Source organism: Salvelinus alpinus, chromosome 2 (genome assembly GCF_045679555.1).
Source record: "Salvelinus alpinus chromosome 2, SLU_Salpinus.1, whole genome shotgun sequence".
NCBI lineage: Eukaryota > Metazoa > Chordata > Actinopteri > Salmoniformes > Salmonidae > Salvelinus > Salvelinus alpinus.
Window position 1 is genome coordinate 78,916,560 of NC_092087.1, and position 26,884 is coordinate 78,943,443.

General features: G+C 43.5%; 1 protein-coding gene across 2 annotated transcripts; it reads left to right on the forward strand.

The window, feature by feature from the left end:
• The first annotated feature begins 1,884 nt into the window (after window positions 1-1,884).
• Window positions 1,885-26,528, forward strand: septin3 (septin 3). Of its 2 annotated transcripts, none has more exons than XM_071351317.1 (10): window positions 1,885-2,022; window positions 18,146-18,409; window positions 18,630-18,758; window positions 19,368-19,449; window positions 19,721-19,858; window positions 20,641-20,758; window positions 23,580-23,675; window positions 24,053-24,149; window positions 24,356-24,407; window positions 24,582-26,528. In XM_071351317.1, the coding sequence occupies exons 2-10, from the start codon at window positions 18,148-18,150 to the stop codon at window positions 24,709-24,711; spliced, it is 1,104 nt and encodes a 367-aa protein (XP_071207418.1). In that variant the 5' UTR covers window positions 1,885-2,022; window positions 18,146-18,147; the 3' UTR covers window positions 24,712-26,528. The 2 variants fall into 2 exon arrangements, with proteins under 2 accessions (XP_071207418.1, XP_071207413.1); XM_071351312.1 differs by lacking the exon at window positions 1,885-2,022 and adding an exon at window positions 3,273-3,434.
• Window positions 26,529-26,884: the final 356 nt, after the last annotated feature.

Below are 26,884 nucleotides of genomic sequence, written 5' to 3' on the forward strand. Positions count from 1 at the left end.
GCACACCGCCTGATACGTACACCCATTCCTCTCCAAAATCTCAACAGCCAGGGGCCTACAGGACAAAAGGCATGAAGTCTCAGGACCCGGACTTGTTGCAGGCCAGGCTCGGACTAAGGAAAACAGGAATGATAACAAAATCCAGTCCTGGGTTTCTTCTAGGTAAGGATGGCATTTCCAAGCAAAACGTTGCTGACACAATATCTGAACCAAGACCAAATGACCTGTTAACCCCATCAGGTCCTGCTCTGTCAGGAGGTGTGGCAGCCAGACAAAATGTTGTCTCAAGGAGGAAAGTTCCAATTATTGTTGAGAATGATTTTCAATCAATTCATTTTCAGTTTAAGTCAAAGATGGGTGGACAGGGGTCCCAATGTGGCCTTGCTTCACCAAAAACATTAAAACACATTGGACATCTTCAGAAGGGACTTCAGTCTCAGGCTGCCAGCGTATATGCTGGTCGACTACCTTTCAGTCAAAAGGAATACTGTAAAAGTGCTTCCCCTTCTATGCCTCCCAAGACACCATCTTGGAAAGAACACCTAAGTCGATCAACATCTGCAGCAGTTACAGAACTCAAAAGAAGCAGCTATGACCTCAACCCTTGGGCAAAGAAGGGAGCAACATTCATAAAGGACTTTACCACCGAAGAGTCTCATCTGGAAGAGTCTACAAAGACAATCTTAGATGCTGCATTTCAACCTTTAGCACAAGCCAGCCCTAGTAGAAAATACAAGAACCTCCAAAGACCCAAATTATGGACTAGACCTCAGTGTCAAAGTCTACCGACCGATACACGAACCATTGAGAGGAAACGGAATCAATCTAACCAGTCAAATAGCAGCATTTTGATGGGTAGGTGTCTTTTAGAAGTCAGTCAGAAACAGGAAGCCCTTCAGTCTGGGGTGAAAAGGTCAAACAGCGACAACTCCCAGACATGTCTGGTGGTACCTCTGACACAGGGGGCCTCCCTCACACCCTCCACCCTGTCAGAGGCCCCTGAGAGATCAACTATTAAACATGGACAGGGCTTGGATTTGGACCATTGCCAAAATATCAATAGTGGTCAAGTTACAGAATCCACCAAACCCAATCTAGATGAATGTGTGCTGCACAGTGGAACCGTTCCCAAAATGTTCAGCCAATCACAGAAACCTAATTTACATCCTGTCCAATCGGCTTTACGAATGGTGAAGAACAACGACAGCAATCACAAAGGAGTCAAAGGACTAAGGCCAGTTCATCTAGAACCCACCCAAACAGGTCCACCTCCACCACCTGACCATGAGAGGCCCACCATAAACCCACCAGAATATTCCTCAGAGGAATGGACTGTGCACTGGCTCCTGTCCATGGAGCGCAACCAGCAGCACAAAACATCACAGGTTGGCCCAGATTCAACAGAGGTCGCTGAACAACCATCCCAACGCCAGAGCCAGGGTATAGACTGCTACATACCAGGAGAGATGGATATCTCACCATCACATGAATTGGATCACCCTCTTTCAAGCATGACATCTGTTGATGAAGAGGCAGAGCAATTACATGATGACATCACCACACCTCCTCGAGTGCATTTGTCAATGGGTGAGTAATGAGAAAAAAGTTTCAGTGAAGGCCATGCACATGATAGTGTAAACAAAATCGGATTTGTTGGTTATAATTTCTCTTTATTCAGGCTTAACATATTACTCTGAAAGTCAGGATGAGAGAGATGGCAGAAAAGAGAGAGAGAGAGAGAGAGAGAGAGAGCGAGAGCGAGAAAGAGAAAGAGGAGGGGGGTTAGAGAAGGCACTGGAGGGAATTTGAGACATGGCTCCTTATCAGAAGAGTAACAGACATGCAAGAACTGTGTGATAAAACCAAAGTTTGGGGGAACAGTGGGGTAAAGTGAGTGACACATGACACAAGGCAAAAAGTCTGCACACCATGTAGACTAGAGAGAACAAACAAACTCAAACAACATGAACACAGAAGACAGCAGTGCGAGAACCTAAGAGCTAACAACAAAACGCCATATATGTGAGTATGGTACTATTTGATCATTGGATGCAAATGCTTCTCATTTCAGTTTTGTGGTGTGCTGTGACTGATTCAATGCATTTTCGAAATATGGAATGTTGTAGTTAGGCCCAGGGTTGGAGAGTAACTGATTATGTGATGTAATCTGATGGAAAAAACTGTAATCAGTTACATTACCAGCAAAAATATTGTAATCAAATTACAGATACTTTTGAAAAAAACAGATGATTACTTTGAAATTCAGAAAGGATGTTTGTGGAAAGAAAATACATTATGACACCTTTCAGCATTTAAAAAAGGCCCAATTTTAGGTTTGTTCCACCTGAGAGAGTCTGACCACAAGACAGAGACCACAAGTCAGAGACCACAAGTCAGAGACTACAAGTCAGAGACCACTCAGACAGAGACCACAAGTCAGAGACCACTAAGACAGAGACCACAAGTCAGAGACCACAAGTCAGAGACCACAAGTCAGAGACCACAAGTCAGAGACCACAAGTCAGAGACCACTAAGACAGAGACCACAAGTCAGAGACCACAAGTCAGAGACCACAAGTCAGAGACCACTAAGACAGAGACCACAAGTCAGAGACCACTAAGATGACACACCAAATGTGTTTGATGGATCCTTTTCTCTTCTTCTAATGCCTCTTAAGGGGAAAGTAGGCTCATCCAAAAGTAATTGAAAGTAATCAGATTACGCTTTGGGTAATCCAACAGTTACTTTACTGATTACAATTTTGGACAGGTAACTAGTAACGGATTACATTTAGAAAGTAACCTACCCAACCCTGGTTAGCCCTACAGTGAATTATACAATACCAATGAAATTGTGTTTGGTTGTTGCTTTTTAGATTACACACAACAATTTGATATTTTTTTATCATTCATGTATACAGACTTGCTATTAAGCATTTCTGGAGAATTGTCTCTCATGACTTTAAGTTACCAAAATGAAAATGAAAGAAATTATGAAACATGACTAATCTCGATAAATAGGCTACATGGATCAATATATTTTTCATGCAGATTTTTATTGATTTTTGTCAATTACAATTTGGTCTAATCAAATACTGATTGGTTGTGCAAAAATGACCAAAATACTCAGGTGATGCCAAAAAGGTTGCCTCGGGGCAAAGTTCTGTTTGAGCATGCGTTCTGCATCACCTCTCTCTCTCATCTTGTCGCCTTGGTAACGAAAAGGGGTGCTCTCGACTATAGAGAGAGAGAGAGAGGTAGAGAGGGACGGAGGGAAAGAGGTACTCAGACAAATCACATGACCCGTTTCCTACATCTTTGCTTCCCTATGTTGGACATCCATCGTTTATTCTGGAGCATTGGGTTGAAAGACTAGTCGAAATTTCACTGCTGAACAAAACTATTTGGGAAATTGAATCTATAAACAGGAATCGGTAAGTCGCGCAACAATCTACATCACAGCAGACGAATGCGGACAGCTAGCATACCTAACGTTAGCTAGCTAACTTAGCGTCATTTATCCAGCATGGATGGAGCCGGGACAATGGGTTGGTTAAACAGGTTTTGGGATGTAGGTAATCAGCTGCTATCGTGTAGCTTGTGAGATTAAACATGATCGGGGTTATTGTTCAGGATATTTATGATCAAGCTAGCGAAATGTGGATTGATCTGGCTAGCCTTCAGTCAGACTGTAGAAAGGACGTTAAAACGTAAAATAACCCCCCCCCCCCCAGCTTGCGGAGCACAGTGGGAAATATGGCCCAAATTGTCGCCATCAGAAATCACACAAAGATATGATGTGGATGCTCTAACATCATCATTGTAGTCTATCTTTGATGGGATGACAGACCACACATTCAGCCAGAGAATTTAGATTTAAATTTGAGATATGATTTATGACAAAAAAAGAGAGGTTATACCAGGTAAAATGACATAGTAGAGAGCTTAGTAGAGAGCCCAAATATGTATTTTTGCACCACTCCCAATTTTGAGCAGGCTTTGCATAATCTGTCAGAAGCCTATTTGATGTTGTGTATGCCTGTTTGATGTGTAGACTATTTGTGTCTGTCTGTGTGTGTGTGTGTGTGTGTGTGTGTGTGTGTGTGTGTGTGTGTGTGTGTGTGTGTGTGTGTGTGTGTGTGTGTGTGTGTGTGTGTGTGTGTGTGTGTGTGTGTGTGTGTGTGTGTGTGTGTGTGTGTGTGTGTGTGTGTGTGTGTGTGTGTGTGTGAGCAAGAGAGAGACAGCAAGTGACAGAATATGGTTATTCATTGATGCTCTAAATTCCGCTGACAGTATCTGCTTTTCTGACCTGTGATCAAAAGTACCAGTCAAAAGTTTGAACACACCTACTCATTCCAGGGTTTTTCTTTATTTTGTACTATTTTCTACATTTTAGAATAATAGTGAAGACATCAAAACTATGAGATAACACATATGGAATCATGTAGTAACAAAAATATATATATATTATATTTGAGATTCTTCAAAGTAACCACCCTTTGACTTGATGAAAGCTTTGCACACTCTTGGCATTCTCTCAACCCAGCTTCATGAGGTAGTCACCTGGAATACATTTTAATTAACAGGTGTGCCATGTTAAAAGTTCATTTGTGGAATTTCTTTCCTTCTTAATGTGTTTGAAACAATCAGTTGTGTTGTGACAAGGTAGGGGTGGTATACAGAAGATAGCCTTATTTAGTAAAATAAAAGTCCATATTATGGCAAGAACAGGTCAAATAAGCAAAGAGAGATGACAGTCCATCATTACTTTATTAAAAAAAAAAATATTGAACCTTTATTTAACTAGGCAAGTCAGTTAAGAACAAATTCTTATTTACAATGAAGGCCTACCAGGGAACAGTGTGTTAACTGCTGTGTTCAGGGGCAGAACAACAGATTTTTACCTTGTCAGCTCTGGGATTCGGTCCAGCAACCTTTCGGTTACTGGCCCAACGCTCTAACCACTAGGCTACCTGCTGCCCCATTTAAAAAGTATTAAACAAACCAAAATATATTTTAGATTTTAGATTCTTCAAAGTAACCACCCTTTGCCTTGATGACAGCATTGCACGCTCATGGAATTTTCTCAACCAGCTTCATGAGGTAGTCACCTGGAATGCATTTCAATTAACAGGTGTGCCTTGTTAATTTGTGGAAATTCTTTCCTTAATGCATTTGAGCCAATCAGTTGTGTTGTGACAAGGTAGGGGTGGTATACAGAAGATAGTAGAGGTCGACCGATTAATTTTCATAACAATCAGTAATTTGCATTTTTGGACGCCGATTATGGCCGATTACATTGCACTCCACGAGGAGACTGCGTGGCAGGCTGACCACCTGTTATGCGAGTGCAGCAAGGAGCCAAGGTAAGTTGCTAGCTAGCATTAAACTTATCTTATAAAAAACAATCAATCTTAACATAATCACTAGTTAACTACACATGGTTGATGATATTACTAGTTTAACAAGCTTGTCCTGCGTTTCAAATAATCATTGCGGTGCCTGTTAATTTATCATCGAATCACAGCCTGCTTCGCCAAACGGGTGATGATTTAACAAGCGCATTCGCGAAAACATAATTTGCCAGAATTTTACATAATTATGACATAACATTGAAGGTTGTGCAATGTAACAGCAATATTTAGACTTATGGATGCCACCCGTTAGATAAAATACGGAACGGTTCCGTATTTCACTGAAAGAATAAACTTTTTGTATTTGAAATGATAATTACCGGATTTGACCATATTAATAACCTTAGGCTCATATTTCTGTGTGTTTATTCTATTATAATTAAGTCTATGATTTGATAGAGCAGTCTGACTGAGCGGTGGTAGGCAGCAGCAGGCTTGTAAGCATTCATTCAAACAGCACTTTCCAGCGTTTGCCCGCAGCTCTTCGCAATGCTTGAAGCACAGCGCTGTTTATGACTTCAAGCCTATCAACTCCCGAGATTAGGCTGGCAATACTATAGTGCCTATAAGAACATCCAATAGTCAAAGGATTATGAAATACAAATGGTATAGAGAGAAATAGTCCTATAATTCCTATAATAACTACAACCTAAAATTTCTTAACTGGGAATATTGAAGAATCATGTTAAAAGGAACCACCAGCTTTCATATGTTCTTGTGTTCTGAGCAAGGAACTTAAACGTTAGCTTTTTTACATGGCACATATTGCATTTTTACTTTCTTCAACACTGTGTTTTTGCATTATTTTAACCAAATTGAACATGTTTCATTATTTATTTGAGACTAAATTAATTTTTTCTTATATATTAAGTTAAAATAAAAGTGTTCATTCAGTATTGTTGTAATTGTCATTATTACAAATATATAGATAAAAATCGGCCAATTAATCGGTATCGGCTTTTTTTGGTCCTCCAATAATCAGTATCGGTATCGGCGTTGAAAAATCATAATCGGTCGACCTCTAGAAGATAGCCCTATTTGGTAGAAGACCAAGTCCATATTATGGCAAGAACAGATCAAATAAGCAAAGAGAAATGACAGTTCATCATTACTTTAAAACATGAAGGTCAGTCAATCCGGAAAATCTCAAGAACTTTTAAAGTTTCTTAAAGTGCAGTCGCAAAAACCATCAAGCGTTATGATTAAACTGGCTCTCATGAGGACCTTCATGGTTGAATTGCTGCAAAGAAATCACTACTAAAGGACACCAATAATAAGAAGAGACTTGCTTAGGCCAAGAAACAAGAGCAATGGACATTACACCGATGGAAATCTGTCCTTTAGTCTGATGAGTCCAAATTTGAGACTTTTTGTTCCAACCGCCGTGTCTTTGTGAGACGCAGAGTAGGTGAACGGATGATCTCTGCATGTGTGGTTCCCACCATGAAGCATGGAGGAGGAGGTGTGATGGTGTGGGGGTGCTTTGCTGGTGACACTGTCTGTGATTTGTTTAGAATTCAAGGCACACTTAACCAGCATGGCTACCACAGCATTCTGCAGCGATACACCATCCCATCTGGTTTGCGCTTATTGGGACTATCATTGTTTTTTTTAAAGGACAATGACCCAACACAACTCCAGGCTGTTTAAGGGCTATTTGACCAAGAAAGAGAGTGATGGAGTGTTTCATCAGATGACCTGGCCTCCACAATCATCAACCTCAACCCAATTGAGAGGGTTTGGGATGAGTTGGACCGCAGTGAAGGAAAAGCAGCCAACAAGTGCTCAGCATATGTGGGTACTCCTTCAAGACTGTTGGAAAAGCATTCCAGGTGAATCTGGTTGAGAGAATGCAAAAAGTGTGCAAAGCTGTCATCAAGGCAAAGGGTGGCTACTTTGAAGAATCTAAAATATATTTTAATTTGTTGAACACTTTTTTTGGTTACTACATGATTCCATATGTGTTATTTCATAGTTTTGATGTCTTCAATATTTTTCTACAATGTAGAAAATAGTACAAATAATGGAAAACCCTTGAATTAGTAGGTGTGTCCAAGCTTTTGACTGGTATTGTATGTCAAGGCTTATGGATGATCTCATACTCATACACAGAAGCAGCTACATTTGTATGCCCTGGAGTGTCCTAGGCTCAAATTGCCCATGTATAGCCATATGTCTGTTTTCATCACCATCTGTTGTGCAGTGCACTATTTATTGTGGTAAACCAGTCTCCTACAGGTATCATTCTCTTTACAGTGCCTTCAGAAATGAGCCATACCTGTTGATTTATTCCACATTTTGTTGTGTTACAGTCTAAATTTTAAATGGATAAAATATTTAAAAAATCTCACACAATACCCATATTGACAAAGTAAAAACATGTCTTTCAAAATGTTTGCAAATGTATTGAAAATGAAATAAATATCTAATTTACGTAAGTATTCACACCCCTGAGTGTTAGAATCACCTTTGGGAGCGATTACAGCTGTGAGTCTTTCTGGGTAAGTCTCTAAGAGCTTTGCACACCTGGATTCACAATATTTGCACCAGAGGTCGACCGATTAATCGGCACGGCCGATTAATTAGGGCCGATCTCAAGTTTTCATAACAATCGGTAATCGGCATTTTTGGACGCCAATTATGGCCGATTACATTGCAATCAACAAGGAAACTACTTGGCAGGCTGACCACCTGTTACGCAAGTGCAGCAAGGAGCCAAGGTAAGTTGCTAGCTAGCATTAAACTTATCTTATAAAAAACAATCAATCTTCACATAATCACTAGTTAACTACACATGGTTGATGATATTACTAGGTTAACTAGCTTGTCCTGTGTTGCATATAATCAATGCGGTGGCTGTTCATTTATCATCGAATCACAGCCTACTTCAACTTGGCCAAACGGGTGATGATTTAAGAAAAGCGCATTAGCGAAAAAAGCAGAATCGTTGCACAAATGTCACGTTCTGACCTTAGTTCCTTTTTTATGTCTTTATTTTAGTTTGGTCAGGGCGTGAGTTGGGGTGGGCATTCTATGTTGTTTTTCTATGTTTTGTTCTGTATTTATATTTCTATGTGTTTGGCCTAGTATGGTTCTCAATCAGAGGCAGGTGTCAGTCGTTTGTCTCTGATTGGGAGCCATATTTAGGTAGCCTGTTTTCTATTGTGTTTTGTGGGTGATTGTTTCCTGTGTTAGTGTTTGCACCATACGGGACTGTTTCGTTTTTTTCATTTATTCTCTTGTTATTTTGTATTCATTCTCGATTAAATGATATTATGGATACGTACCACGCTGCATTTTGGTCCTCCTCTCCTTCCACCAACGAAAGCCGTTACAGAATCACCCACCAACCAAGGACCAAGCAGCGTGGTAAACAGAAGCAGAGGATTCTGTACTCATGGACATGTGAGGAGATACTAGACGGTAAGGGACCCTGGGCACAGGCTGGGGAATATCGCCGCCCCAAGAAAGAACTGGAGGCAGCGAAAGCTGAGCGGCGGCGATATGAGGAGGTAGCACGGCAGCGCGACAGGCACGAGAGGCAGCCCCCCTTCTTTTTGGGGGGGGGGACACGGGGAGGGTGGCAGAGTCAGGTTGGAGACCTGAGCCCACTCCTCGTGCTTATCGTAAGCAGCGCGTTACTGGTCAGGCACCGTGTTATGCGGTTAAGCGCACGGTGTCGCCAGTACGCGCTCATAGCCCGGTGCGCTATAGGCCAGCCACCCGCAAGTGTCATGCGAATGTGGGCATCCAGCCAGGGCGTATTGTGCCGGCTCAGCGTGTCTGGTCTCCGGTACGCCGTTTCGGCCCAGGGCATCCTGCGCCGGCTCTGCGTGCTGTGTCTCCGGGGCGCTGGGAGGGTGCAGTGCGTCCTATGCCTGCGCTCCGCTCGTGCCTGGCGAATGTGTGCATTGAGCCTAAGGGAGAGGTGCGAGTGGTAGGCACCAGATCTCCAGTGCTCACCCACAGCCCGCTTCAACCTGTGCCTGGACTCTGGAGGGTCCGGGCTAAAGTGGTCATTCAGCCTGGAGAAGTGGTGCCAAGGCTGCGCACCAGAGCTCCAGTGCTCCCCCACAGCCCGGTCCTTCCGGTGCCTCCTTCAAGCACCAGGCCTACTGTAGGTCTCCCCAGCCTGGTGGGTCCTGTGGCAGCGCCACGCACCAGGCTGTCTCTCCGTCTCCTCCCTCCAGGTTCTCTCTCCAAGCCTGAGCCTCCCGCCAGTCCGGAGCTGCCAGAGCCGCCCGCCAGTCCGGAGCTGCCAGAGGCGCCCGCCAGTCCAGAGGCGCCCCTCAGGCCAGAGGCGCCCCTCAGGCCAGAGGCGCCCCTCAGTCCAGTGCTGCCCTCTACTAGGGTCTCCAATCCGAGGTCGGTGGCGAGGGTCGCCACTCCTAAGGTGCCACATAAGTGGGCCGAGACTATGGTGGGGTCCACGTCCCGCTCCAGAGCCGCCACCGCGGTAAATGCCCACCCAGACCCTCCCCTATAGGTTCAGGTTTTGCGGCTGGAGTCCGCACCTTTGGGGGGGGGGGTACTGTCACATTCTAACCTTAGTTCCTTTTTTATGTCTTTATTTTATTTTGGTCAGGGCGTGAATTGGGTTGGGCATTCTATGTTGATTTTCTATGTTTTGTTCTGTATTTATATTTCTATGTGTTTGACCTAGTATGGTTCTCAATCAGAGGCAGGTGTCAGTCGTTGTCTCTGATTGGGAGCCATATTTAGGTAGCCTGTTTTCTATTGTGTTTTGTGGGTGATTGTTTCCTGTGTTAGTGTTTGCACCATACGGGACTGTTTCGTTTTTTTCATTTATTCTCTTGTTCTTTTGTATTTTGTATTCATTCTCGATTAAATGATATGGATACGTACCACGCTGCATTTTGGTCCTCCTCTCCTTCCACCAACGAAAGCCGTTACAACAAATGTACCTAACCATAAACATCAATGCCTTTCTTAAATCAATACACAGAAGTACATTTTTTTAAACCTGCATAGTTAAAAGAAATTCATGTTAGCAGGCAATATTAACTAGGGAAATTGTGTCACTTCTCTTGTGTTCAGTGCAAGCAGAGTCAGGGTATATGCAACAGTTTGGGCCGCCTGGCTCGTTGCGAACTAATTTGCCAGGATTTTACATAATTATGACATAACATTGAAAGTTGTGCAATGTAACAGCAATATTTAGACTTATGGATGCCACCCGTTAGATAAAATACGGAACAGTTCCATATTTCACTGAAATAATAGTTTCCTGATTTGACCAAGGGCTCGTATTTCTGTGTTTATTATATTATAATTAAGTCTATGATTTGATATTTGAAAGAGCAGTCTGACTGAGCGGTGGTAGGCAGCAGCAGGCTCGTAAGCATTCATTCAAACTTTACTGCGTTTGCCAGCAGCTCTTCGCAATGCTTGAAGCACAGCGCTGTTTATGACTTCAAGCCTATCAACTCCTGAGATTAGGCTGGCAATGTCACGATCGTCGTATAGAGGAGACCAAGGCGCAGCGTGATGATAATCCATCTTCTTTTAATAAAGAAATAACACTGAACAAACTATACAAAAGAGACCGCTATAAACACTGAGTGCAGACATGCAACCTCACATAGACAATAACCCACAAACCAAACTGGAAAATAGCAACCTAAATAGGATCCCCAATCAGAGACAACGATAAACAGCTGCCTCTGATTGGGAACCAATCTAGGCCACCATAGACCTACATATGCCTAGACTACACACACACACCTAGACATACAAAAACCCTAGACAATACAAAACAATCATATCCACCCTCGTCACACCTTGATCTGACCAAAATAATCCAGAAAACATAGAATACTAAGGTCAGGGCGTGACAGGCAATACTAAAGTGCCTATTAGAACATCCAATAGTCAAAGGTATATGAAATACAAATGGTATAGAGAGAAATAGTTGAAATGTCATAATTCCTATAATAACTACAACCTAAAACTGGGAATATTGAAGAACTGGGAATATTGAACCACCAGCTTTCATATGTTCTGAGAAAGGAACTTAAACGTTAGCTTTTTTACATGGCACATATTGCACTTTTACCTGTTCCAACACTGTATTATTGCATTATTTAAACCAAATTGAGCATGTTTCATTATTTATTTGAGACTAAATAGATTTTATTGATGTATTATATTAAGTTAAAATAAAAGTGTTCATTGTTCATTCAGTATTGTTATAATTGTCATTATTACACATTTATATATAAAAATCAGCCGATTAATCAGTATCGGATTTTTTGGGTCCTCCAGTAATCGGTATCGGTATCGGCATTGAAAAATCATAATCGGTCAACCTCTAATTTGCACATTATTCTTTAAAAAAATCTTCAAGCCATTTTCAAGTCTTGCCATAGATTTTCAAGCCGCTTTAAGTCAAAACTGCCACTCAGGAACATTTAATGTCGTCTTGGTTAGCATCTCCAGTGTATATTTGTGTTTTAGGTTATTGTCCTGCTGGAAGGTGAATTTGTCTCCCAGGTTTTCCTCTAGGATTTTGCCTGTGCTTAGTTCTATTCCTTTTCTTTATATCGGTAAACCAGAGTAGTGGGACAAAGGTACAGGACGTTAGGCAGGCTCAGGGTCAGGGCAGGCAGAAAGGTCAAAACCGGGAAAACTAGGAAATAGGCACTATAGACAGGACAGGAGCAAGGGGAAAAACAAGAGACAAAGGGCTGTGAGACATGTGTTTAACTCTGGACACATGAAAGGTAGGATGTATACGAAGGGTCCGGGGCAACAGAAGACGAACAGCAGAGGGGATAATGATTTTGGAGATGGGAAACGGGCCGATAAACCGGGGGAAGAGTTTGCGGGGCAGATCCCGGGTGGACAGCCATACCTTCTGCCCGAGATGATAAAAAAAAAAAAAACTTTATTTAACCAGGTAGGCTAGTTGAGAACAAGTTCTCATTTGCAACTGCGACCTGGCCAAGATAAAGCATAGCAATTCGACACACAACAACACAGAGTAACACATGGACTAAACAAAACATACAGTCAATAATACAGTAAAAAAATAAGTCTATATACAATGTAAGCAAATGAGGTGAGATAAGGGAGGTAAAGGCAAAAAAAAGGCCATGGTGGCGAGGTACATTTTTGCAGTTCGTTCCAGTCATTGGCAGCAGAGAACTGTAAGGAAAGACGACCAAAGGAGGAATTGGCTTTGGGGGTGACCAGTGAGATATACCTGCTGGAGCACGTGCTACGAGTGGGTGCTGCTATGGTGACCAGTGAGCTGAGATAAGGCGGGGCTTTACCTAGCAGAGAATTGTAGATAACCTGTAGCCAGTGGGTTTGGCGACGAGTATGAAGCGAGGGCCAACCAACGAGAGCGTACAGGTCGCAATGGTGGGTAGTGTATGGGGCTTTGGTGACAAAACGGATGGCACTGTGATAGACTGCATCCAGTTTGTTGAGTAGAGTGTTGGAGGCTATTTTATAGATGACATCACCGAAGTCGAGGATCGGGAGGATGGTCAGTTTTACGAGGGTATGTTTGGCAGCATGAGTGAAGGATGCTTTGTTGCGATATAGGAAGCCGATTCTAGATTTAATTTTGGATTGGAGATGCTTAATGTGAGTCTGGAAGGAGAGTTTACAGTCTAACCAGACACCTAGGTATTTGTAGTTGTCCACGTATTCCAAGTCAGAGCCGTCCAGAGTAGTGATGCTAGACGGGCGTGCAGGTGCGGGCAGTGATCGGTTGATACCGGGGAGCCGGGGTTCGATGGCGATCCGCTTGTCGTCGAAACCTGGAGGTGGTCTTAAGGAGGGCCGACCGGCCTCCTCCGGGTACGACGACAGTGGCGGACAAACATCTGGGCAGAACGTAATGCCGACCTCCTTCGGCTGGGAACGATGCACCTCCCGGACCTGTTTCCCTATATCCTAGCTGAATGCTGTTGCCAGGCACGAGGTGGGAAGGATGGTCTCGGACTCCGGGGTAATAGCCGTGGGGCTATAATGGTGAGACAGTGCATCCGGCTTGACATTCTTGGATCCCGACCGATATGATAGGGAGAAGTTGAACGGTGTGAACAGCAAGGCCCATTTAGCTTGCCTGGAGTTGAGGCACTTGGCGGTGCGGAGATACTCTATATTTTTGTGGTCGGTCCATACGATGAACGGGTGTTCCGCTCCTTCCAGCCAGTGCTTCCATTCCTCCAACGCCATCTTCGCTGCAAGAAGCTCACGATTTCCCACATCATAGTTTTTCTCTGTGGCGTTGAGGCGATGGGAGAAGGCGCAGGGATGTAGCTTCAGGTCCAGGGCAGAACGCTGGCACAGGACCGCCCCCACTCCTACATCAGACACATTGGCCTCCAACACGAACTGACGGGAAGGGTCAGGATGTTCCAGGATGGGAGCAATGGTGAAGCGGTATTTGAGGTCCCGGAATGCCCGGTCAGCAGCAGGGGACCACGTGAACGGAACCTTGGGAGAGGTGAGTGCTGACGGGGGAAGCCAGGGTGCTGTAAACCCGGGTAAAGCGGCGATAGAAGTTGGCGAACCCCAGGAAATGTTGCAGCTGCACCCTGGACGAAGGCTGGGGCCAATCCGCCCTCACCTTCCCGGGATCCATCTGAACACTCCCAGCGGAGATGATGTACCCCAGAAAGGGGATGGTGGAGTGATGGAAATCGCATTTCTCTGCCTTGACAAACAACTGGTTCTCCAGGAGGCATTGAAGAACCTGTCGGACGTGGAGCACATGTTTTTGGGGGGAGCCGGAGAAGACGAGGATGTCATCAATGTAGATGAAGATGAACTGGTTCAACATGTCGCGGAGAACATAATTTACCAGAGTCTGGAACCTGGCAGAGGCATTGGTGAGGCCAAATGGCATGACCAAATACTCGTAGTGGCCGCTGGCCGTGTTGTAGGCGGTCTTCCACTCATCCCCTTCCCGTATCAGCAACAGGTGGTAGGCGTTCCGTAGATCCAGCTTGGAGAACACGGTCGGCCCCTGGAGCGGCTCGAAGGCCGAGGAGATGAGTGGTAGCAGGTAGCGGTTCTTCACCGTTATGTCATTGAGTCCCCGGTAGTCGATGCACAGGCGCAGGGTCTTGTCCCTCTTCTCCACAAAGAAGAACCCTGTGCCGGCGGGAGAGGACAAAGGACGTTTACATCCTGCAGCTAGGGAGTCCCCAATATAGGTGTCCATAGCATTAGTATTCGGGCCCGACAGCGAGTACAGTCATCTCCGGGGCGGGGTGGTGCTAGGGAGAAGGTCAATCCCGTAGTCATATGGTCGGTGCGGCGGAAGCAAAGTGTCCCGGGCCTTGTTGAACACCCCCCGAAGGTCCTGGTACTCCGCGGTAATGGCGGAGAGGTCCAGGGCACCTTCCAAGCCCCCAGGAAGACGTCCCGGGGCAGGTTGAGCTGACTTCAGACACTGGGCGTGGTAGAACAGACTCCAGCCCATGATCGCACCAGTTGATGAGGGGATTGTGTCGCTGGAGCCAGGAGAATCCCAAAACCACAGGAATCTGAGGAGACTTCATGAGCAGAAATTGAATAGTCTCGCTGTGATTCCCTGACACCCGTAGGTTGATGGGAGTGGTAATATGAGTGACCCGGCCTATAAAGCGCCCATACAGCGCTCTAAAATCGTTGGGAGTGGAGAGGGGCTGAGTGGGGATGTTCAGCTCGGAAGCCAGGGTAGCGTCCAAAAAGGGTAGCGTCCCCAGAGTTAATGAGGACCCAGAGAGATTTAGACTGGTTTCCCCACAGCAGAATGACATGAAAAGGGGTGCGAGCAAGGGAAGCAGGAAAGTTCTCCATATAGCCCACCAGACTACTCGCTCCTACCAGTGAGCCTGGTTTTTTTAAAGGACAAGAGGACGCAAAATGACCAAGAACTCTTTGTGTTGATCCTGTATTGCCGTTCCGCTGGCGACAGCCCAGCTCTACCTAGTTGCATAGGATCGTGAAGCAGTGACTCAGCTGTCTTCGACGACTCTCAGGGAAGGTCGGGAAGCCTCGGGTTCTCTCGGCAATGGGATCGTCGGGGACTTCAGAGTGACTCGGAGGCAAGGTGGAATCCCTGGACGTTCGAGCAAAGTCGAATTTCCTCTCCCTCCGTCGTTCCCGTAGTCGTCCATTGATTTGGATGGTCAAAGCAATGAGGGAATCGAGATTCGTAGGTAACTCCCGAGCTGCAAGCTCGTCCTTGACCTCCTCCGAGACTCCGTGCAGGAACATATTGAACAGTGCTTCCTGGTTCCAAGCACTCTCCGCTGCCAACGTGCGGAAATCCACAGCATAGTCTGTCACACTGCGGGAGTCCTGCATAAGCTGGATCAGCTTCCGGGCAGCTTCTCTCCCAGAGAACGGGCCGTAAAAAACCTTCTTCACCTCTCCCACAAACCCCTCCAGACTAACGCATATGGCCAGCTGCTGTTACCATACAGCAGTAGCCCAGATGAGAGCCCTCCCGGACATCAGCGTGATGAGATAGGCTATCTTGGAGCGATCCAAGAGGAAGGAGGAGGGCCGAAGCTCGAAAATGACGGCACACTGAGCTAGAAATGCCCGACCGGTGCTTTTCTAGGGGGGGAGGGTGTAAGCGGGGCTCCTGAGAAGGTGGAGTGACCGATGAGACGGCGCTGCTAGCAGCTGGGTTACTGAGGGGCTGTGGGGTTACCACCATGGTAGGCTGCCTCCCAGACAACCCACGGAATTGCTCCAGCAAAATGTCTAATGCCCAGTTATGGTGGAGGGTGGAGTGACCGATGAGACGGCGCTGCTAGCAGCTGGGTTACTGACGGGCTGTGGGGTTACCACCATGGTAGGCTGCCTCCCAGACAACCCGCGGAATTGCTCCAGCAAAATGTCTAATGCCCAGTTATGGTGGAGGGTGGAGTGACCGATGAGACGGCGCTGCTAGCAGCTGGGTTACTGAGGGGCTGTGGGGTTACCACCATGGTAGGCTGCCTCCCAGACAACCCGCGGAATTGCTCCAGCAAAATGTCTAATGCCCAGTTATGGCATTCAGCCACCATTTGGACCCCCTCCATAAGGCCACGAAGCAGTTCCTCGTGCCTCCCAAAGGTGGCTCCTTGGGAGGAGATGGTGTCGCGCAGCTGGCCCGGGTCTGCTGGGTCAGTCATGGCCAGTTCGTACTATCGGGTTTGAAGGTAAGACCCAGGTGCAGACAATGTCAAAGTAACAAAAGTTTATTAAATAGAACATGGGTAGCCAAAGGTACAGGACGGCAGGCAGGCTCAGGATCAGGTCAGGCAGAGGTCGGTAATCCAGAGTAGTGGAGCAAAGGTACAGGACGGTAGGCAGGCTCAGGGTCAGGGCAGGCAGAAAACTAGGAAACATGCACTATAGACAGGACAGGAGCAAGGGTAAAAATGCTGGTAGGTCTGAATGAACAAAACAAACTGGCAACAGACAAACAGAGAACTTAGGCGTAAATACACAGGGGATAATGGGGAAGATGGGCGACACCTGGAGGGGGTTGAAGACAATCACAAAGACAGGTGAAACAGATCAGGGTGTGACAGATGACAAGCATACCGATAACATGATGCAGCCACCATCATGCTTGAAAATATGAAGAGTGATGTGTTGTGTTGGATTTGCCCCAAACATAACACTTTGTATTCAGGAGATAAAGTTAATTTCTTCCTTATTTTCACTCTCATTTAAGTTAGTATTGTGGAGTAACAATGTTGTTGATCCATCCTCAGTTTTCTCATATCACAGCCATTAAACTCTGTATGTCACGTTCTGACCTTTATTTCCTTTGTTTTGTCTTTATTTAGTATGGTCAGGGCGTGAGTTGGGGTGGGCAGTCTATGTTTGTATTTCTATGTTTTCCTATTTCTGTGTTTGGCCTGATATGGTTCTCAATCAGAGGCAGGTGTTTTGTGTTGTCTCTGATTGGGAACCATATTTAGGTAGCCTGTTTTGTGTTGGGTTTTGTGGGTGGTTGTCTTCAGTCTTCGTGTGTCTGCACCAGACAGAACTGTTTCGGATTTTCACATTTGTTGTTTTTTGTATTTTGAGTGTTCACTTTTATTAAACAAGATGAACAATTACCACGCTGCACATTGGTCCTCCGATCCTTCTAACTTCTCCTCCTCAGACGAGGAGGAAGACGAAAGCGGTTACACTGTAACTGTTTTAAAATTCACCATTGGCCTCATGGTGAAATCCCTGAGACGTTTCCTTTCTCTCCGGCAACTGAGTTAGAAAGAATGCCTGTGTCTTTGTTGTGCCTGGGTGTATTAATGCACCATCACTGCCTGACTGAGTCACCTTACAGATAATTGTATGTGTAGAGTACAGAGATGAGGTAGTCATTCAAAATGAATGGTAAACACTATTATTGCAGACAGAGTGAGTCTATGCAACTTATTATATGACTAGTTAAGTCGATATTTACTACTGAACTTATTTAAGCTTGCCATAACAAAGGGGTTGATTAGTTATTGACTCAAGACATTTCAGCTTTTCATTTTTAATAAATGTATAAACATGTCTTAAAACATAATTCCACTTTGACATAATGGGATATTATGTGTAGGCCAGTGACACAACATCTCAATTGAATCCCTTTTAAATTCAGGCTGTAACACAACGATGTGGAAAAAGTCAAGGGGTATGAATCATTTCTGAAGGTACTGTACAGTATATAGCCCAATGAAATAGGCCTAATAAAAGCATATTTTACCCTCCAGACATGTCAGAGTCCATTGTTCCCCCCGAAGTGAGACCCAAACCTGCTGTCCCTGCCAAGCCCCCTCATGTCGCAGCACCATCCCCCACAGCACCCCATGGACCATCAGGGCTAGGTGGCGGGGTCGGGGTTGATCGAGTTCCAGGGTTGGGACACTCGGGCAGTGGATCCACGTTGCTGGGATACATTGGGATTGACACCATCATCGAGCAGATGAGGAAGAAGACCATGAAGGCTGGTTTCGACTTCAATATTATGATAGTGGGTAAGTAAGGAAGGACAACCTCTTCTGTTTGTGTCTGGTATGATTGATATATTTAGTGTCTTTCTGAAGAGTACGTGAACCCATGGTGTGCTAGCAAACACAGAGACATGAAACATGAAATGAAGTCGTGCCTCTCCCTTGTTCTGTCTCTCTTCCTCAACAACATCATGCCTCAAACCATGCTCTCCCTCCACCCTCTCTCTCTCTCTCTCTCTCTCAGGTCACAGCGGGCTGGGGAAGTCAACGCTGGTGAACACGCTGTTCAAGTCCCAGGTCAGCAGGTGGAGCTCAGGATGGGGCGGCGAGCATAAGATCCCCAAGACAGTGGAGATCAAGGCAGTGTCCCACGGTGAGAGAGACATTTATGTGTGTGTGAGCAAGAGAGAGAGGGATAGAGTGTTTGTGCATGCGTGAGAGTGTTTGTGTGTGAGTATGTGTGTATCTTCTACTGTTGATATTTGATTAAAGCTGTCATTTGCTTGGTTCGGTTGTTTGGTTAGCGTTCAGAGGCCAATTCATGTTATAATGTTGTAGTGATGGCATTTATAACCATACACTAGGCTGTGTTGACTGCAGGGGCTGCAGTGTTGCACTGCCATGCGCAGAGCCGCGGGCATAGAAAGACTTGACAGAATATGCCCTGAGGTGTCTTAGACTGGCACAGCTGGCACGTGCAGCCCACCTGGCATCCCAGACAGACACAGAGGCAGAGAAGAGCTTCTGTCTTTTTCTGTCTGGCCAAAAACACTGTACTGCTATCTTTATTTCTGCAACGTTGCACATTTGTCATCCTCACTGACGTCAAAGAAAAACCCCCTTCTACGAGACAAGGAAAAAGCGTACATATTGACTGCTTGCTTGAGTGTTTAACTTTTTGTCACCTGATTTTGGCAAAAGTACTTACAGTGTGAATGTTGTATTGAATGTGGCAATTGAATGTTGTAATTGAATGTTGCAGTGATCGAGGAGGGCGGAGTGAAGATGAAGTTGACAGTAATCGACACACCAGGTTTTGGTGATCAGATCAACAATGAAAACTGGTGAGTGTGTGGGAAGAATGTTCATTAGTCTATTTTTTGTTTGGGGTCACTACATTTTTCAATTAGTTAAGCACAATGGCATGCGTTGGATTTAGATTCAACCGTGCGTATGATTCAGATAGAAATAGAACTGCCAAACTATAAAATATTTTTTACATATTGTACATTCTCTTTATCCTGACCGTACCCACCTACCCACCACGGCTATAATGGTTTTGTGTGTATTTATACTGTATATTCCTAACACCCACCGTGTTCCATCCATCTGCAGCTGGGATCCCATCTCCAAGTACATCAACGAGCAGTATGAGAAGTTCCTGAAGGAAGAGGTCAATATTGCTCGAAAGAAGCGAATCCCTGACACCAGAGTTCACTGCTGCCTCTACTTTATCTCCCCAACGGGACACTCGTGAGTTAAAAATACATCATGCGATTCAGAAATAGAAATGTCCTAATTTAGAACATGCTCAAATGTATGCACGAGTTACATCCACTTCCTAGTATCTCTCACGAGTTACATCCACTTCCTAGTATCTCTCACGAGTTACATCCACTTCCTAGTATCTCTCACGAGTTACATCCACTTCCTAGTATCTCTCATTGACATCTGATTGGCGTTCACGTGCGCACGCATGCATGGAAGCTCACGCACACACACAGACTCTCTCTCAGTTCTCTATCCCATTTCTAATGAGTTTACTTCCAGCTGTACTGACATTTAATTTGAGACCTAAACACGTTCTTGAGCTACATCACAACACAATCAGGCAACATGGTTCGCTCCAACAGATGAAGCCAACTCATCTGAACTGTGAAATTGCCCTTTACATAAACAGTTAGTCTTCTGTGTGCCATGTTCTTTTTCTTGCCTTGATCATTGCGACTAACGGGATGTTTTCTGTTAACGGGATGTTTTCTGTGCTGTCACCTACACCCAAGGACCTCAATCAGGGACAGAACTGTTGTTCAATGAGCCTGTGTCTGTCCTAAAGTCGGGAGACAGACATAGAACTGTTCTGAAAAGACTGGGTTTTGGGTTTAAATTGGGAAGCTTTTGAAAAGATTTGTTCACTGCATGCAATCCTGGTTGTAGAATCACGAATGCATGCCAGCCCTGCTGTAGGATTGCTAATTGTTTCTATCCCAGCTGACAAAGTAATGTCTCTCTTTGTCTCTCTCTCTCTCTCTCAGTCTTCGACAGCTGGACATTGAGTTTATGAAGCACCTAAGTCGTGTGGTGAACATCATCCCCGTCATCGCCAAGTCTGACACCATGACCCCTGACGAGAAGAATGAGTTCAAACATAGGGTGAGGGATGAGAGACCTTGACCCTTGACCTTGATTACCCCTAATACATGGCTGTTGACTTCTATGGCATCAAAGGAGACAACAGCCATGTATCAGGGAGAGACCTTTATGGATGATACTGTTTATGTGTAACTACAGTCTAGATCAGGGGTCTTCAACCAGGGACCCCAGCCAAGGCAAACCAGCAACCCAGGGACCCCCATCATAGCAAAAAACGTTGTGTCATCAGGTGAATGATAATGGCAAGAAGTAATCAACATTTTAAAATGAATAGATTTGGTTGATCGTTTTTCATTATTTTGACATCCCCACATTATAATTGGAAGAGTGTAAAACAGGGGTCTCCAATCGTGAGCTACCAGTAGCTCACAGCCCACCAATGAGTAGCTCGCCAAACAATTCTGAAAGTACGTGCAATTTTCAGGTGTTCCAACGCAAACTGTCATATATAAATCTCACAATTGTCAGACATCGCAAGCGCTCTCAGCTACTATCTAATCAACATGGACATTATCCCACCCCTGGTTAGCCACTATTGGGTTAAAAAGCCAAACCTGACACAATATCTGCCAATTAATTTCCAGAAATATTGCCCATCTGCCTATGTGGTGCGCACGTTTGTTTATTGTGATAACCGTCTTGTTGGTTGACAGAAATACCTGTCCCAAAACATTCTCAATTAAATGTTATATGCAAAGTAGGCTTACCTGGCAGAAGTACTGTATATCATGAGAAAGTACAGTACCAGTCAAAAGTTTGGACACACCTACTCATTCCAGGGTTTCATTTTATTTGTACTATTTTCTACATTGTAGAATAATAGTGAAGACATCAAAACTATGAAATAACACATATGGAATCATGTAATAACCCAAAAAGTGATAAACAATAGATTTTGTATTTGAGAATCTTCAAAGTAGCCACCCTTTGCCTTGATGACAGCTTTGCACACTCTTGGCATTCTCTCAACCAGCTTCACCTGGAATGCTTTTCCAACAGTCTTGAAGGAGTTCCCACATATGCTGAGCATTTGTTGGCTGCTTTTCCTTCACTCTGCGATACAACTCATCCCAAACCATCTCAATTGGGTTGAGGTCGGGTGATTGTGGAGGCCAGGTCTGATGCAGCAGGTCTGATGCAGCACTCCATCACTCTCCTTCTTGGTCAAATAGCCCTTACACAGCCTGGAGGTGTGTTGGGTCATTGTTCTGTTGTGGAAAAAAATGATTCCATATGTGTTATTTCATAGTTTTGATGTCTTCACTATTATTCTACAATGTAGAAAATAGTAAAAATAAAGAAAAACCCTGGAATGAGTAGGCGTGTCCAAACTTTTGACTTCTACTGTATATTGACAGAAAACATAGTGCACTACTTTCTCTTGTACGCTAAGGACCTGGGTAAGAGTTGCAGGGGAGAAGAGAAGAATGTGCCTATTTGAAAGCTAGAAAGAAATGAGTAGCTCGCGACTTTTCTTTTTTTTTTTATGCTAGAAAAGGTTGGAGAACCCTGGTGTAAAATCTAACATAGCCTATTAGCTAAAAATGTAACTCCAAACACATTTTTTGATAGTAAACAAAGGTTTGCCATGTATGTCCATGTCAAGAAAGCTTACGAACAGCCAGCGGCACTTGCTGCAACTGGTACTTGTGGGTGCTTTTTCAAAGCCTATGTCAGATACTCAAGTGAGTGTAATTAGCTCCAATGAGTGTAATTAGCTCAATATTAGGAGTTGAGAAATAATGTTGGCAAAGAAGATATTTTCCTCTTTTCTACTGTAGATATGTAATTTAAAAATAAAAAAATCTGTTTCGCTAACAATATTCATAAAAACATTGGAATAAAACATATTCTTTCACTTTTTTATATACTGTATATATATATATGTATATATGTATATATATATATAGTATATAAAAAAGTATATATATATATATATATTTACACAGTGGGGTCTGAAATTATTTATAGCCTTGTTAAAGATAAGCAAAAATTAGAAAGTAATACTTTTTTTCTCAAAAAGGTAGTGGTCGAAATTATTGACACCCCTGTTTTCAATACTTTTTAATACCTCACCTTGTGTGGGAAATGGCACTGAGCCTTTTTCTAAAATGTTTTATAAGTTGGAGAACATATTGGAAGGGATCTTAGACCATTCCTCTATATAGAAACCTCCCGAATCCTTGATTTCCTTTGTCTGCGCTTATGGACTGCCCTCTTCAATTCAAACCACAGGTTTTGAATGGGTTTCAAGTCCGGAGACTGAGGTTGCCATTTAAAAATTATGATTTTGTGGCCAATTAACCATTTCTTTGTGGATTTTGATGTTTTTGGCAAAAATGTCCTGGTACTGGGTAAAGTTAATGATGCTGTTGACCTTAACAAGGGCCCCAGGACCAGTGGAAGCAAAATAGCCCCATAACATCAAAGATCTTCCACCATATTTTACAGTAGGTATGGGGCTCTTTTCTGCTTATGCATTCTTTTTTAGACACCAAACCCACCACTGGTGTTCATGGCCAAAGAGCACTACTTTCATGTCATCTGTCCAAAGCACCAGTTCCAATCCAAGTACCAATGCCGGTGAGTAAACTCCAGGCGTTTAGATTTGTTGGATGACATGAAAATAGAGCTCTTTGGAGCTCTTTGGTATCTATATTTTTGCAGACCCCCAGCTGTACTAGGGGCCGCGGACCCCAGGTTGAATATCCCTGGTCTAGATAGAAGTAATGGTAGAACTTGTTATGGATAACCAAGTCATGAGGGAACACATTATTCTAGGATTAGGATATGTAACCTCTGCCTCCTCTTCATCTCTTAGGTGAGGAAGGAGCTGGAGACGTATGGGATTGAGTACTACCCGCAGAATGAGTTTGATGATGATATGGAGGATAAGAATGAAAATGACAAGATTAGGGTAAGGGCCTCTGTTCCAATTGTTGAAATCCACTTCAATTGATTATGTCTCCCTAATACTCTTCCTCTCAAGTGGAATAATGTGAACACGAGATAAATTTGTATCTCTCCCTCTTTTTCTCCCATGCCTCAATGGTATGAGCATGCAAAATAGCGATTGACAAAATGATTAGGCAATTCAAATATTGAAATTAATTTCATATGAATATCAGACTATTTCTCTTATTCTATCTTTCTGGTTCTTTGTTATTTTAGCTCTCTTTCTGACACCCCTCCTCAGAAGAATAATAACTCCTGACTCTGTCTATTCACGGGATTCGTAAATTTCTTATGTTTTCCTCGTAAAATTGAAACCTGTTTAAACGAGTCTGTTCACAGGAGGCCATGCCCTTTGCAGTGGTGGGGAGCGACAAGGAGTTCCAAGTGAACGGCAAACGGGTTCTGGGGAGGAAGACAGCCTGGGGTGTGGTAGAAGGTAGGTTTATTTATAACCTCAATATAATTAATTAGGTCCTATATTAATGCCAAGCGTATTATGTTGACCTTTCTCGTCAGAGAGGCAGAGGGAATGGATTTATGGAGGTTGTTATACTGTAGTTGGGCCCAGGCTCAGACATGTAAAGCAAATGTGATTTAGATTTTTTTTATACCAAATGGTTTCTTTCTTGTATTTTGTTACAGTTGAAAATCCCAATCACTGCGAATTTGCTCTGCTACGGGATTTCCTCATCAGGTAAAGCAATCAATCGTACATTGATCTATCTTTTACTAATGCTTTATAGCTTTCCTATTCTTACAATACAATTACAGATGAGTCTCTTATGGCTTTGAAGTTGACTTTAGTGAACAAATCCAACTGTATGTAGCTATCAGCTAATGCCCACCCGCTCTCCACTCTCCCTCCCAGGTCTCACCTCCAGGACCTGAAGGAAGTCACCCACAACATCCACTATGAAACCTACCGCGCCAGGAGACTCAACGACAACGGAGGTCTGCACCCCATCTCGGCCAACAACACTCAAGACAGCAACCTTTAAATTTAGGACCAGGGATTAAGGATAGAGAGAGATAAACAGAGAGATCAAAAGATATCGATAGACAAATCTATGTTGTGATATGAGCATCACTGCATGCTTTGGAGAACATTATAGATGTGGAATTCATTGTCATTCCAAATATCATGTTAGGAGAGCTTTCATTCCAAAACATGTCCTGCGTCTCCCTTTCCTCGGCCCATCGTCCTAAACCACCCACACTCACATCCCAGTTACACCTGGGGTTAACCTTTGATCCTGCAATCCAAAACAAGGCCAACCCCAGTGTTTCCCCTATATGCATTTAGCAGCGGCGCAATAAATAGTGGCCGCCACTGCAAATGTATTTTGTTATTTTTGTTATAATGTAGATGTGTAGATGTATGCCCCAGGAACAGACCCCATCCACCACCCCCAGCTAAATCTGCAACCCAAAGCATTTTGGGATTGAAGGGAATGAATCAAATGAAGTACTTCAAATTCAAGGGAATTCCCTTTATTCATAAAAAATGGATATCCTATTTCCGCTCTCCTTGTGCTCTACTCATCCTTGCCCTGTAAGTATACAGTATGTTATGTAGCTGCCACCATAAGAATTGATTTTGTGCTGAAATACTTTATGAAGTGGCTTGTAAATGAGCACCTCAACTTCCACGGAAGCATTGTGACATAAATATAAATTGACAAAGGGCTTTATTTATTTACAATATAGCTATTTTGTGACTTTATCTTTAAATTGCACAAAATATAGAAATCACAGTCTGAAATGTTCTTTGCCATTCACAACTTTTGTGGGCTTTTTTGGAAGTGCTGATGTCAAAGTGACGTGCCAATTCCCTTTAATGCTTTAATGCCGGCTTTCCTTCTCTCTGCCACACGAGGGCAGTGCTTCCCTGCGCATACTCACCCTGTGATAGGAAATGGTTTATTCATAGACTTAGATAGATGTCTCTTTTTAGTCCTGTATCTATCTCTATAGTTTACTTCCCTCCCTCCTATTCACTCCTTCCACTTCATCTGGTGACCCATGCCCAGTGCATGTTTACAAGAAGTCCTCCGTTACCAGAGTAATCATTCCAAATATACCCGATCAGTTATGACATGGTAATGTTTACCAAGGTTTCTTATGGAAATCACCCTTCGATAGAGCACAGGTATTCCAGAAGTAGCCTACAAGCAATTAAGTTTCACTATATTTATCAAACAATTCACTTTTGATCTAAACTGTATCCTAAAAGGGGTTTCCCTGCAAACATTTTATACAATCATACAGCGTGTGTGTGTTTGTATGTGTGAGTGAGTGAGAAGTGACTCAATTTGGTGTCTTAACGTTTGGAAATGTGTAGTCGTATATCATTAGTGTGGTATTAGTGAAGACGTTTTTTCAAGGAACAATTTAAAAATAATACAAAAAAACAATTCTCACTCTTGTTTCTATACAATGTTTTTATGTGTGCATGTCAGGAAACATCTCTCCTAGTCCTTCTGTCATTTTCATGTAAGGATATCCCCAGCTCGCATATCAATGCACAGTCATTTCAATACATGAACCATTTTTGAACGTGGTGTGTACATCAACCAACCGCTAGTAACAATGCATCACTAAAACTGCAGTAACTCAAATCATTCCACATCTCTTAAAAACAGCAGTGAAACTTTTGGCTGTGAATTTCATCGTTTCATTTAAAACCCATTTTTCTAAAAAAGTTGTTCTGATATGCTGAGATGTCATTTCAGTATTGCATTCATTATTTATATATTCATGTATTATTTATAGTAATTTATTGTTTATTTAATAAAAATACTTTTGACATCTCTTAGTAGTGTATTGACTCGTTTTCTTATCTTATTCATTCTTTATTATCTTTGTATTGCCTCTACTTGACAATAGTTCACATTTGGAAATACAGTACATTTTTTATTTACTTACAGAGAGGGAAGGGTGCTCCCTACTGGTCCTCCTGTTTCAATACAATTTCAATGTATGAATCACAAATGGGTGCATTTCTCCCTCCCAGGAACTATGGAGACAATTATGCTTGTAAATTAATCAGTGGTGTAGAGTACTGAAGTAAAACTACTTAAAAGTACTTCTTAAGTAGTTTTTTGGGGTCTGTACTTTACTATTTATATTTTTTACAACTTTTACTTTTACTCTACTACATTCCTAAAGAAA

Excerpts from the sequence above, each read along its gene's own strand:
- septin3 (XM_071351317.1), top strand. The coding sequence starts at position 18,148 with ATGTCAGAGTCCATTGTTCCCCCCGAAGTGAGACCCAAACCTGCTGTC. Across the intron at positions 19,859-20,640 it reads ATCTCCCCAACGGGACACTC|TCTTCGACAGCTGGACATTG; the intron begins GTGAGTTAAAAA and ends TCTCTCTCTCAG. Across the intron at positions 24,150-24,355 it reads AGCCTGGGGTGTGGTAGAAG|TTGAAAATCCCAATCACTGC; the intron begins GTAGGTTTATTT and ends ATTTTGTTACAG.